Genomic DNA, 14,662 nt, shown 5'->3' on the forward strand with positions numbered 1-14,662 from the left:
TTTTGCGACGCGACGGAGTTTGGGTTGTCCCAATATGAGAACATGACAGTATGATCTGTTTCTTTTGCAATGCTTTTAATGCTGGAGTTTACCCACTCGGGATTGACATGAAATCAAGAGTTCCCTATACTTAATACCCAGGTCAACCTGGGATTGAACTCAATCCTGAGACAATCCACGGCGGTAAAACTCGACCTAAGTCCTTTTTTGTGAAGAGGTTTGATAGAGGGAACTGTAACTGCTAGGGTCTTATCCTGTAACCGAAGAGAGAAGAAAGACAGGATAGGAGAAAGCCAGCCGTTCTGAGAGAACATTATCCGCTCAGGATAAAATCCGGCGGGAATCGAATCCGCGGCCTAGCGCTTACAAGACAGACACGCTACCAACCTAGCTACCTAGGCTGGCGTTTTAAATGGAAATTCACAAAGTTACCGAGTCTACCATCATTACAATGGGTTTTCCTTGACTGACCTTGTGGCTCTTTTTATCCCTTTCAGTTGTCGAGCTGAGTGAAGATGAAAAGCTGAAGATCACTTTGAGTGAAGAGTTTCAGCATTTTGTTGCACGGACAGGTCGTGTTATGGAGCGACTCCTGGCGGAGAAGTCAGACATGTACAAGGACTACATGGGACTAGGAGATGCCGATGAGATTGGGTAAGATATAACTCATGTTTAGACATAGACACTAAACACATATTTTAAGCCTGGTCTATTAATTCACAAAGAGCATTAATATGTGAAGGAATTTTCCCCATCATTATCCGACCTCAAAGATCATGGAATAATGGAATCCGAGGAAGACTATTTTCAAGATGAAGTTGAAACAAATGAGTATTTCTTTACCTATGTAACATATCTGTTTGAGTAGTATGCTGTGTCATCTGGCAACCCAGACTCTGGGCAGCTCATCAATACATTGTTATCGATTGTTTCTCTCTCATTTTTCATACAAAAAATTATCGATCTACAATTCTACAATCTTCCTGATCTACAATCGGTAACAGTACTGATCGCAACTTATGTACCAATGTAATTTACTTGCTTCCTCTTTCCATACAAAAACACCTTTGTAACTTACCAGCTCATCAATACATTGTTATCGATTGTTTCTCTCTCATTTTTCATACAAAAAATTATCGATCTACAATTTTACAATCGGTAACAGTACTGATCGCAACTTATGTACCAATGTAATTTACTTGCTTCCTCTTTCCATACAAAAACACCTTTGTAACTTACTTCTTCTAAGCTTAACACCATACACAGAAAGCCCTCTCTGAGTCTTAGGTGTTGGGGCAAATGGCCCCAAAAGATGGGTTAAGCTTATACGAACTATTTCTTCTTTCTCCATAGGGACGAAAAGTCCTCGACCAAGTTGAGCTTCTGTCGGCAGTTTTTCGACGAGAAGTGGTCGAAAAATCAGCAAATGGCCCCAAAAGATGGGTTAAGCTTATACGAATTATTTCTTCTTTCTCCATAGGGACGAAAAGTCCTCGACCAAGTTGAGCTTCTGTCGGCAGTTTTTCGACGAGAAGTGGTCGAAAAATCGCAACGTAACGTACATGGACTGGTCCACGCAACATCCAGAGTTGCTGTTGGCGTCGTATCATCGGAACAAGGAGGCTCCTAACGAACCAGATGGTGTGTGCCTCATTTGGAACACCAAGTTCAAGAAAACCACACCCGAGTTTGAGTTCTTCTGTCAGTCCCCCGTGTTGTCGTGCTGCTTCGCCAAGTTTTTTTTTCTATATGCATAGCCAATGGGGGAAGTGGATTATAATCAAATTTATTAGAATTGAACATATTTTATTTCAATGCTCAACCTAGTTCCCTAGAGGTATTTGGCAAGAATTTATTTCCCTCCAATATTACTGACATTACCTCACTCTATTCACTACTGTCCATTGTCCCGCATGACGTGAGAGTAGTGTGACTGTCCTCAATGAAATTACCTGCAAAATTTTAAATTAAACTACATCTTTCTGACTCCCTGTGACTTCACGTGACGTGACGTGATGATAGTGTGTACTTCACGTGACGTGACGTGATGATAGTGTGTACTTCACGTGACGTGACGTGATGATTGTCCTCAGTAACAAACTAATTAATGCCCTCATTTTCCTAAATGGAGATTTTCCTGTGCCATTGGTACACACATGGATTTTTGTGCCCTTACGGATCAATCTTAGATCTTTAGATGGCAACTCGAACAGTTTCCTCTTACCTATTCAAATATTTAAAATCATAATTACCGTAGTTTATTTTTGTGGGCATCCTAGTAACATTTGGTACTCATTTCTCACTTCACTTCAAACGATATGTTGACTCGTATGTATTTAACTTCATCCCTCACCAACCTTAAAACTAAAACTACAGACATTAGATACTTCACTGTGACGTGATGATAGTGTGTACTTCACGTGACGTGACGTGATGGTAGTATGTTTCTACCTTAAGTCTATGCAATCTTCCCGTACTATCTGTCAACTGTATTTGAGTTTCCAAGCTTGATTTGTAACCGCTCTGATTTGTATTTTCAGATTCATTCATCTTTGATTCTTTTTTCCATGAAATAAAATTCTGTGCTAAAAAGGAGGGGCGATTTTAAGAAGAGGGAGTTCACATAATGGTAACTTGGTAGCCCGCAAATCTTCAGTAATTCTAATCAGTAATACGATCAGCCTAAGCATTCTTATTACCGCTTGACACTTATTCCGGTAAAGCCAAACGGGATTTTTATCAAAATTAAATTGGGACGTTCCTTTATGATTTTATGAATGAACTTGCCAATAGGGAAATTAATGTAAGTAGGTGGCAACCATGACCCGTAACATACCGCCTATTTCCAAACAATTCAGCGAAGGTCAAGTCCTGAATCAATTGCTCCTCAAGTCGTACACTCATGAGCTCGCGAGGACAGGACAATGCGCCACCTTGCCTGGATCACATGAACATTGAGGACTGGACAACACGTAGGATAGGACAACATGACATACCCTAGGACTGAACAACTGACATTAGGACTAGTCACGTGATGTGACATACATTGGGCTGCGACAAATTTTATTCTTTACACTTAACACCATGTTTGGATGATCATTTTGAAATAAATTATTTTAAATGTTTTGTACTTTATAGCACACTCGTATTTGATTTATCTCTTTAATTCAAACCAACCCTAGGACACTTTTGATCTACAAAAATTATCGAATCTCTGGAAAGTTCGAGCCACTTGAGGCTATAGGACCTATAGCACTTTGTAGTCTAGAGCAGTGTTTCTTAATTAGTTTGGCCCGCGGAACCCTTTTCAAAAGGTGAACATTTTTGCGGAACCCTGAACTTTCAAGATTGCACCCCACATAGGCTACTTAAAATTGTCACATTACATCCTGATTCAAAGTGGCGGCGCTTCAAAGTCATGCATCTCACTCTGCACTGATCCCGTACAAAGGACGGGTCAACCACTGGTAATAAATTTCAAACAAGCAATACCCACCTCTCCTACATCGAACATGGTGATAGCTCCCTTCTCGTCTCCCACACACAGCTGAGTCCCGTTCGGTGTCCACGTGACCCGACTCAGAGCGGGTGCCCCCTCCACTATGGCAGAAGTAGCCGGGACTTCCGTATCCAGATTCAAATTCCACAGATCCACACGACCAGCTACTTCCACTGTCGCGAACAGAGCCGGGTTGATGGGAGACCATTGGACGTCCATCACGTAGTCTCGGAACTCGTTGAACGAATGAACTGGTTTGTTTTCCTGTGAGGGAGAATGTTAGAGTAGAATTAAATGCAGGGTTCTCCTGACGGAGCTCTTCCATCCAAACACTTCTCTGCTCTATTCTACATTTAATGCTACTCTAACATTCTCCCTCACAGGAAAACAAACCAGTTCATTCGTTCAACGAGTTCCGAGACTACGTGATGGACGTCCAATGGTCTCCACATTTATTAAATGTAGAATAGAGCAGAGAAGTGTTTGGATGGAAGAGCTCCTTCAGGAGAACCCTGCTTCTTCTTCGCCTTTTCCCATGTTCAGATGGGGTCAGCGTTTGTCGTCGGCCTCTCAATCAGCTTTAGAGTGATCGCTTTGAGGCCACGGATAAAAAGAGCCACAAGGTCAGTCAAGGAAAACACATTGTAATGATGGTAGACTCGGTAACTTTGTGAATTTCCATTTAAAACGCCAGCCTAGTTAGGTAGGTTGGTAGCACGTCTGCCATGTAAGCCCTAGGCCGCAGGTTCGATTCCCGCCAGGGGCGGATAATGTTCTTTCTCAGAACGGCTGGCTTTCTCCTATCCTGTCTTTCTTCTCTCTTCGGTTACAGGACGATAAGACCCTAGCAGTTACAGTTCCCTCTATCAAACCTCTTCACAAAAAAAGGACTTAGGTCGAGTTTTACCGCCGTGGATTGTCTCAGGATTGTTCAATCCGAGGTTGACCTGGCTATAAAGTATAGGTAAATCTTGATTTCATGTCAATCCCGAGTGGGTAAACTCCAGCATTAAAAGCATTGCAAAAGAAACAGATCATACTGTCATGGTCTCGTATTGGGACAACCCAAACTCCGTCGCGTCGCAAAAGGCGAAATCAAGAAGGTATTTTCTCGAAACCCCCTTTCCAATAGCCAACCAGAGATGGATAGAGGAACAAATAAATAAGGAAAAAAAATGGCACGGTTAGCCCAGTGGTAACGCTCCTGCTTGCCATGCAGAAGGTCCCGGGTTCGAATCCCACCATCGACAAAAATTTATATTGATAATAGCATAAGGAAATTTGGACTAGTCTACTCCCTGTTTATAGTCCCCTAGCTAGACGCTGATCTACTCTCTGTTTATAGTCCCTCAGCCAGACTATTCAGGAGAACCCTCCCATTATAAATAAAGCCTGAAAAAAGTAGAATAGAACAGAGCTATACGAGGTTGATACATCAAGGGTCTCCTCGAGTTTAGATTTAGACCCTTTAGCATTTGGTGGCTCAAACTTTCAAGAAAAATAGAAACTTTGAATTATCTAGGTAGATCAAAAGTGTCCCTGGGTCGACTTTCAAGAAGGTACGGTTCGACGGTTATTCAGGACCTAAGTTCTGCTATTAAGGGCTATACACAGCAAGAAGCTCAAAAGGTGATTACCGTTCTCTAGACTACAAAGTCCTATAGCCTCAAGTGGCTCGAACTTTGCAGATTCGATAATTTTTGTAGGTCCCTAGGGTCGGTTTCAATTAAAGAGATAAATCAAATACGAGTGTGCTAAAAAGTACAAAACATTTAAAATAATTTATTTCAAAATGATCATCCAAACAATGGTGTTAAGTGTAAAGAATAAAATTTGTCGCAGCCCAATGTATGTCATATCACGTGACTAGTCCTAATGTTTGTCAGTTGTTCAGTCCTCAATGTTCATGTGATCCAGGCAAGGTGGCGCATTGTCCTGTCCTCGCGAGCTCATGAGTGTACGACTTGAGGAGCAACTGATTCAGCACTTGACCTTCGCTGCATTGTTTGGAAATAGGCGGTATGTTACGGGTCATGGTTGTGTTGTGACAACTGGTGAACATCCAGGGGGAACAAGGGGATAGGATGGACTGGGCAGAGGCAGGAGAATCACAAATATCCGGGACACTACATGGACTACAGGCTGATTGGAAGGAAGAGGGAGATCCGGGACTACCGCAATTACCACAGGATCTACAGTTCGACATGACTGGGTTCGAGTCTTGACTAATGTCTACAAAACTCGATAATCTGACACACGCGCCTTTTATCAATCTCACACACGTAGATTTAACAGTGGCAACTTTTCAATACGAATTTCCTCCGTGACAGATTCACGTAAAAACAATTTCTTTGATTTCACATTTGCAGTGGTTTACTTTAAAATTGTTAAAATTTCGGGAGACTGGAATGAAAATGAGATTTCCCTTCGTTGATGTTAGTGGGAATAAAACTGGCTCAAAATAGAAATGTGGCCACAATAATTAAAGCTTGGCATAGAAATTTACGATTTATTCAGCCTGCTATTCACGGGCTGATTTGTGGGACTAGCGTAATACGACTACCTACTATCTGCCTGTCGGAACGGAAATATGAACTATCTGATTTTACTTGGACCGTTACTTCAGCTGCTTCCGCATTTAAGGCTGGCCCGGATTTGTCGACTGAAGGCTAGAGGGCATTAGGATTTCATAATCAAATGTCTTAGGGATGGATTAGCCCTGACAAACAACTTACTTACTGCCAGGATCTGACTGGCCGCGAGGGCCCAAGACCTCCATTAACCAGCCTTCTACAGAGCTCTCGATTCTGGGCGGATTCGATCCAGTTCTCTGTGGTTCCTCTTGGCTCTCTGATGTTGAACATCAATCCATCTTTTTCGGAGTCTTCCCAGTCTTCCGGGTTCGTTGTAAGTGAGATGTAGAATTTTTCTGACAAACTTTCAAGCTGAACAAAAAAGTTTTTGCAAAACGACGCAAAACGCACTTACCTTAATGTTCCAGAGCTTGACCGACCAATCATAGGACGAGGTAAGATAGAGATGACTGAAATCGATATGACCTTGAGCCCGATGTGAACTCAGACCTACTACTGGACCTTCATGACCTTCATAACATTCTACATTGCCAGCCTTGTTACCGTGACGACACGCTGCGGAAGGAGAAAGAGAAACAAAACTTAGTCTCCTTATGGCAGGGCTGCCCAACCAATTTCAAGTCGATAGCGACCAGCACACCAAGCAGTGTTTGAACCTGGCAATATCATCTTACACATCCGATTACTCCACTTGTGAACCAAATTTAGAGTCAAGTCTCTCATTAGGTAAGTCGATCGCGAGACTGTATTGAAAATTCAAGACGATTTTCTTCTGAAAAGATTGGGCACCCCAGCCTTATGGTGACCAATTTTCGGAAGGGTGGTCGAAATTGCCACAAACATTATTATAGAAAGACGCTCGCCTGGTAGACAGAAGGGCGTGGGTTTAATGCCAGCTGAGGTATGGAATTTTTCCCTAGATGTAATTTGAGAGCCAGCCTATTTAGCTTTGAATGTATCACCTTTTGAGCGCTAGGCCGCGGGTTCGACTCCTGCCCGGGGCGATCAGATAAGGTTCCTATCCTAAACAGATACATATGTATGTGAGGTTCCTAAATCCTGATCAGATAAAGTTCGTTCCTTAACAGATAATGTTCGGAACAGATACATACGTTTCGTTCTCGGAACGGCATCTCACCTGAATAGACATTGCCATCTTCACAGCCCACCACGAAATTGTTGACGTCGTTCTGCGGGAACGCCAAGCTCAGGACGGCCAAGTTCTTGGTCTGCTTGTTGTTGTATTGGAGATCCCGTGTCTCCTGGGGTGACGACAACATTTCCAAACTCCAAGAACAGAGACGTCCGTCGTTGGAGATGGAAATGAGATTGTGCGCGTTCTGAGTGCCTATCACACTCATGCAAAATACTGGATGCTGCAAAACACAGTGTAAACGCAGAGGTAATGAAACGGAAAGTTATAGGTACATTGAGGGAAAAACTAAAAGAAACACGAGTTTTAGGGGAGAAGAACTCTATTATTGGGTTATTCCCCTGATTTAGAGTCTTGCATCGCTATATTGAAGTGTCGAGCTTCCTGATTTATTAGATTTCCCAGGAACCCAGTCACTCGATTGGGCTTCACTCAGCCAAAGAGTTAGATCCTAAACCTTGTAACTCACTCTTCAACTCCCTATTAGGGATTGTTAACCCACCACCTAGATGAGAAGTATTGTGTCTCTCCTCGCCCATCTGATGAGAGGCATACTACAGGATGGGCATGCTACGACACAGACCACACGCGTCTAATGTAGGAGTTGTTTCATTGCTACGAAATAAAAGTGAAACACTCATCTTAAAAAAAAAAGGCATTGACTGAGCAGTCCACTGAAAAGAGTAGTTCTTTTCAGAACTCACTCAGTCCTTACAATACACATCTCTAGTTTGCACTTACCGTATGTGCCATAACACTGAGTGGAGTCCTGTGTACTGGAGTTTTCTTCTGGACTCGAGTATCCCACAGTACGATCTGACCAGAGTATGTGCCACCGAGAATGAGATAGGGGTTGAATCTGAAAATACAAATCAGAGCGGTTACAAATCAAGCTTGGAAACTCAAATACAGTTGACAGATAGTACGGGAAGATTGCATAGAATGCATAGACTTAAGGTAGAAACATAGTACCATCACGTCACGTCACGTGAAGTACACACTATCATCACGTCACGTCACGTGAAGTACACACTATCATAATGTCACGTCACGTCACGTGAAGTCACAGCGAGTCAGAAAGATGTAGTTTAATTTAAAAAATTTCCATAATATTGCAGGTAATTTCATTGAGGACAGTCACACTACTATCACGTCATGCGACTATCAACTATTGAGACAACTTACTTGGCGAAGCAGCACGACAACACGGGGGACTGAGTCACGTGAAGTACACACTATCATCACGTCACGTGAAGTCACAGGGAGTCAGAAAGATGTAGTTTAATTTAAAATTTTCCCATAATATTGCATGTAATTTCATCGAGGACAGTCACACTACTATCACGTCATGCGACTATCAACTATTGAGACAACTTACTTGGCGAAGCAGCACGACAACACGGGGGACTGACAGAAGAACTCAAACTCGGGTGTGGTTTTCTTGAACTTGGTGTTCCAAATGAGACACACACCATCTGGTTCGTTAGGAGCCTCCTTGTTCCGATGATACGAAGCCAACAGCAACTCTGGATGTTGCGTGGACCAGTCCATGTACGTCACGTTGCGATTTTTCGACCACTTCTCGTCGAAAAACTGCCGACAGAAGCTTAACTTGGTCGAGGACTTTTCGTCCCTGGGGAGATAAAAGAAAAAAGTTGTACATTCGTATAAGCTTAACCCATCTTTTGGGGACATTTGCCCCTACACCTAAGACTCAGAGAGGGCTTTCTGTGTATGGTGTTAAGCTTAGAAGAAGTAAGTTACAAAGGTGTTTTTGTATGGAAAGAGTGAATTTTTCAAGCACTGCTGTGAATTTGATTGATGCTTTCCTCACCACATACTCGTACATCTTACTTTCCAAACAAACCAACCTCGAAACTAGGTATATCCTAAGTGGAAAAAATGCTGTTATCAGAGTATCTAGATAGGAACCTAAATTCCTAATGTGATCTGTACAAAAAGACTTGTCTACCAAAATTTGCTTTGATTTTATTTCCTGTGCTTTAGGTAAAGAAACATCTTAACATAAGCTTTTAAAACTGGTGAATGGTACTGAACTGTGAATAAAATCCGGTACTAGTAATTCTATTTGTTTATAATTAAAAACGACGTAGAAAATAACTGAAAGAGTGCGTTATATGAAACATCAAACTGTAGAGGGTCGAAAATATATCGAATGGGGTGATGTGCAAAAAAGTTATGCTTATGAATTGAAAACCAGCATTTTACAAGAAAAGGGGTTAGGAATTTCATGCCTCGGTTGGGATTCGAACCCGCGTCTTCTCGCTTACCATGTGAGCGGGCATTGAGGCAAGTTATTTTTATCAGGGTGATACTTCCAGACCACCCATTGCCCTCTTAATGCCCCCAAACCCCCTCCATAGTACATAAGGGTATGTCTCCACTTGATGGACATTTGAACATGGGCAAAATCCGATCAAGTGTTGATATGTCGATTGGAAATGTCAGTCTGCATCTTGTAGGCGATCGGCAAATGTCTATTGACACATTACCGGTTGTTGAGGTTTTGCCGATCTTCAAATGTTAGATAGAAGGCAGATTTGTAAATGCTGAATGATGCTCATTGGTAATTTTCAAATGGTGCCTGCCGATCGGCAGTTGCGGGATTTCGCTAATTGGTAAATGTAATTTTAAAGTAAACCACTGCAAATGTGAAATCAAAGAAATTGTTTTTACGTGAATCTGTCACGGAGTAAATTCGTATTGAAAAGTTGCCACTGTTAATTCTACGTGTGTGAGATTGATTATAAAAGGCGCGTGTGTCAGATTATCGAGTTTTGTAGACATTAGACAAGACTCGAACCCAGTCATGTCGAACTGTAGATCCTGTGGTAACTGCGGTAGTCCCGGATCTCCCTCCTCGTTCCAATCAGCCTGTAGTCCATGTAGTGTCCCGGATATTTGTGATTCTCCTGCCTCTGCCCAGTCCATCCTATCCCCTTGTTCCCCCTATGAATTTTTCAAGCACTGCTGTGAATTTGATTGATGCTTTCCTCACCACATACTCGTACGTCTTACTTTCCAAACAAACCAACCTCGAAACTAGGTATATCCTAAGTGGAAAAAATGCCGTTATCAGAGTATCTAGATAGGAACCTAAATTCCTAATGTGATCTGTACAAAAAGACTTGTCTACCAAAATTCGCTTTGATTTTATTTCCTGCGCTTTAGGTAAAGAAACATCTTAACATACGCTTTTAAAACTGGTGAATGGTACTGAACTGTGAATAAAATCCGGTGCTAGTAATCCTATTTGTTTATAATTAAAAACGACGAAGATAATAACTGAAAGAGTGCGTTATATGAAACATCAAACTGTAAAGGGTCGAAAATATATCGAATGGGGTGATGTGCAAAGAAGTTATGCTTATGAATTGAAAACCAGCATTTTACAAGAAAAGGGGTTATGAATTTCATGCCTCGGTTGGGATTCGTACCCGCGTCTTCTCGCTTACCATGTAAGCGGCCATTGAGGCAAGTTATTTTTATCAGGGTGATACCTCCAGACCACCCATTGCCCTCTTAATGCCCCCAAACCCCCTCCATAGTACATAAGGGTATGTCTCCACTTGATGGACATTTGAACATAGGCAAAATCCGATCAAGTGTTGATATGCCGATTGGAAATGTCAATCTCCATCTTGTAGGCGATCGGCAAATGTCTATCGACACATTACCGGTTGTTGAGGTTTTGCCGATCTTCAAATGTTAGATATAAGGCCGATTTGTAAATGCTGAATGATGCTCATTGGTAATTTTCAAATGGTGCCTGCCGATCGGCAGTTGCGGGATTTCGCTAATTGGTAAAAATGTCAAATGCCACCAATCGGCATTTGCCGAATTTCGTCAATCGTCGAAAAAGTCGACCTAGTGGAGACGTACCTCAGGGTCTGTCCCCTGCACAAGAGTAGTGGAGACGTACCCCAGGGTCTGTTCCCTGCACAAGAGCAGTCTTATTTACCCAAAGTTTTGACCTATGACGAAGCGGAAGACGAGGATAATTCCCTCATCAACATCGATGGGTTTACTACGAGCAAGCTGCCCCCGGGGATTTTGCCGCACGGTCTGCCCCAGGTGAAGGATGTGAAGCCAGCCATCACCTCACTCGAGCACACGGAGATCAAGAAGGAGGAAACGAAGCCCACGAGCAAGCTGCCCCCGGGGATTCTGCCGCACGGTCTGCCCCAGGTGAAGGATGTGAAGCCAGCCATCACCTCACTCGAGCACACGGAGATCAAGAAGGAGGAAACGAAGCCGAGTAAGTAAAAGAGAATAGTATTTTAGTTTTTGTTGTTTTTTTAGTTTTTGTTTAAAAGATGGGTGTTCCACCGCCGTTTTTATTTCGTAGCAATGAAACAACTGCTACATTGGACGCAAGTGGTCTGTGTCGTAGCATGCCCATCCCGTATCCTTATTTATTTGTTCCTCTATCCATCTCTGGTTGGCTCTTGGAAAGGGGGTTTCGAGAAAATACCTTCTTAATTTCGCCTTTTGCGACGCGACGGAGTTTGGGTTGTCTCAATATGAGACCATGACAGTATGATCTGTTTCTTTTGCAATGCTTTTAATGCTGGGGTTTACCCACTCGGGATTGACATGAAATCAAGATTTCCCTATACTTAATATCCAGGTCAATCTCGGATTGAACTCAATCCTGAGACAATCCACGGCGGTAAAACTCGACCTACGAGTAAGTCCTTTTTTGTGAAGAGGTTTGATAGAGGGAACTGTAACTGCTAGAGTCTTATCGTCCTGTAACCGAAGAGAGAAGAAAGACAGGATAGGAGAAAGCCAGCCGTTCTGAGAAAGAACATTATCCGCCCCTGGCGGGAATCGAACCTGCGGCCTAGGGCTTACATGGCAGGCGTGCTACCAACCTACCTACTAGGCTGGTGTTTTAAATGGAAATTCACAAAGTTACCGAGTCTACCATCATTACAATGGGTTTTCCTTGACTGACATTGTGGCTCTTTTTATCCCTTTCAGTTGTCGAGCTGAGTGAAGATGAAAAGCTGAAGATCACGTTGAGTGAAGAGTTTCAGCATTTTGTTGCACGGACAGGGCGTGTTATGGAGCGACTCCTGGCGGAGAAGTCAGACATGTACAAGGACTACATGGGACTAGGAGATGCTGATGAGATTGGGTAAGATATCACTCATGTTTAGACATAGACACTAAACAAATATTTGAATCCAGGTCAATTAATTCACAAAGAGCATTAATATGTGAAGGAATTTTCCCCATCGTTATCCGACCTCTAAGATCATGGAATAATAGAATCCGAGGAAGACTATTTTCAAAATGAAGTTGAAACAAATGAGTATTTCTTTACCTATGTAACATATCTGTTTGAGTAGTATGCTGTGTCATCTGGCAACCCAGACTCTGGTAATCCAGGTTAATTAATTCACAAAGAGCATTAATATGTGAAGGAATTATCCCCATCATTATACGACCTCTAAGATCATGGAATAATGGAATCCGAGGAAGACTATTTTCAAGATGAAGTTGAAACAAATGAGTATTTCTTTAACTATGTAACATATCTGTTTGAGTAGTATGCTGTGTCATCTGGCAACCCAGACTCTGGGCAGCTCATCAATACATTGTTATCGATTGTTTAGATCGACATTTTCGCCGATTGACGAAATTCGGCAAATGCCGATTGGTGGCATTTGACATTTACCAATTAGCGAAATCCCGCAACTGCCGATCGGCAGGCACCATTTGAAAATTACCAATGAGCATCATTCAGCATTTACATTTGCCGATCGCCTACAAGATGCAGATTGACATTTCCAATCGACATATCAACACTTGATCGGATTTTGCCCATGTTCAAATGTCCATCAAGTGGAGACATACCCGTATGTACTATGGAGGGGGTTTGGGGGCATTAAGAGGGCATTGGGTGGTCTGGATGTATCACCCTGATAAAATAACTTGCCCCAATGGCCACTCACATGGTAAGCGAAAAGACGCGGGTTCGAATCCCAACCAAGGCATGAAATTCATAACCCCTTTTCTTGTAAAATGCTGGTTGTCAATTCATAAGCATAACTTTTTTGCACATCACCCCTTTCGATATATTTTCGACCCTCTACAGTTTGATGTTTCATATAACGCACTCTTTCAGTTTTTTTCTTCGTCGTATTTAATTATAAACAAATAGAATTACTAGCACCGGATTTTATTCACAGTTCAGTACCATTCACCAGTTTTAAAAGCGTGTGTTAGGATGTTTCTTTACCTAAAGCGCAGGAAATAAAATCAAAGCGAATTTTGGTAGACAAGTCTTTTTGTACAGATCACATTAGGAATTTAGGTTCCTATCTAGATACTCTGATATCAGCATTTTTTCCACTTAGGATATACCTAGTTTCGAGGTTGGTTTGTTTGGAAAGTAAGATGTACGAGTATGTGGTGAGGAAAGCATCAATCAAATTCACAGCAGTGCTTGAAAAATTCATTTTTTTTCGATTAGGTTTGGTTAGTATTAAAAACATACCAATCAAAAGTTCTCTAACAAAATAGAAAAGGACAGAATCAAAACAAGGTTTGTAATTTCTTAGATTAGAGATAAATTCAAAGGAAATATTTACCTGTAAACTCAAAGTCCCACTCTAACCCGGGATTCAGGTTGTATTCGTCTTCAAAAGAGAATGAGAAAACAATTCAAAAGTTAATATTAGTCGGAGGAAAAGAAAAAGGTTTAAATTGGTTTTGCTGGAGTATTGAAATCTACAAAGTCTAATACCTACAATGCAAAGTTGTATCAAAAGACTATGTTTCATTCTCATGCAAAAGTTTTGGAATTTTGTCAATTTTGTGATTCTAATTTGTTTTTGAGTGGATACATATTTGTAAATACCTAAGCATTTCTATCCGATTTTCCCCCCTCTACGTGTGTGAAGCTTCTTGAATGACAGGATTGTTACAAATCTAAGCACTATTATATCTTACAAAGCGTAGCATACTTGATACAGGAAAACGTTTCTTAGAAGAGAGTCCCTTCGTCAAATCTGGAACTCTTTGATTTTGACTCCCCTTATCAAATCTCCATTTTACAAAAACATATACAACCGCATAAGAACACTTGTATGGTAAAATAGTCAGTAAAAAATAATTAGATGCGCTAAATACTAGAGCTTCATTTTGGAACTCTTTGATTTTGACTCCCCTTATCAAATCTCCATTTTTCAAAAACATATACAACCGCATAAGAACACTTGTATGGTAAAATAGTCAGTAAAAAATAATTAGATGCGCTAAATACTAGAGCTTCATTAAAGTTCCAGTTCACAAACTAATTAATGCCATTCATTATCAAAGCCAAAAAGGCCTTTTCTTTGAGAGTAATTCAGTAGGAAAAAATATGCATTTCTATTTGATTTA

At 41.5% G+C, this 14,662-nt stretch overlaps 2 protein-coding genes across 2 annotated transcripts; one reads left to right on the forward strand and one right to left on the reverse strand.

The window, feature by feature from the left end:
* The first annotated feature begins 480 nt into the window (after window positions 1–480).
* On the forward strand, window positions 481–2,556 carry LOC103516014 (cytoplasmic dynein 1 intermediate chain-like). Its single transcript, XM_026828532.1, has 3 exons — window positions 481–654; window positions 1,481–1,735; window positions 2,541–2,556. The coding sequence occupies exons 1-3, from the start codon at window positions 581–583 to the stop codon at window positions 2,554–2,556; spliced, it is 345 nt and encodes a 114-aa protein (XP_026684333.1). The 5' UTR covers window positions 481–580.
* Window positions 2,557–2,887: 331 nt separating this feature from the next.
* Window positions 2,888–8,874, reverse strand: LOC103516015 (cytoplasmic dynein 1 intermediate chain 1). The gene is made up of 6 exons (XM_026828535.1): window positions 8,625–8,874; window positions 7,988–8,105; window positions 7,232–7,469; window positions 6,488–6,648; window positions 3,484–3,763; window positions 2,888–2,961 (listed from the first exon to the last, which is right to left on the reverse strand). Exons 1-6 carry the CDS (start codon window positions 8,795–8,797, stop codon window positions 2,888–2,890), a joined length of 1,044 nt encoding a protein of 347 aa, XP_026684336.1. The 5' UTR covers window positions 8,798–8,874.
* Between the last annotated feature and the right edge of the window lie 5,788 nt (window positions 8,875–14,662).

The sequence above is a fragment of the Diaphorina citri genome, unplaced genomic scaffold, assembly GCF_000475195.1.
Source record: "Diaphorina citri unplaced genomic scaffold, Diaci psyllid genome assembly version 1.1 scaffold1464, whole genome shotgun sequence".
In the NCBI taxonomy this organism is placed as follows: Eukaryota; Metazoa; Arthropoda; class Insecta; order Hemiptera; family Psyllidae; genus Diaphorina; species Diaphorina citri.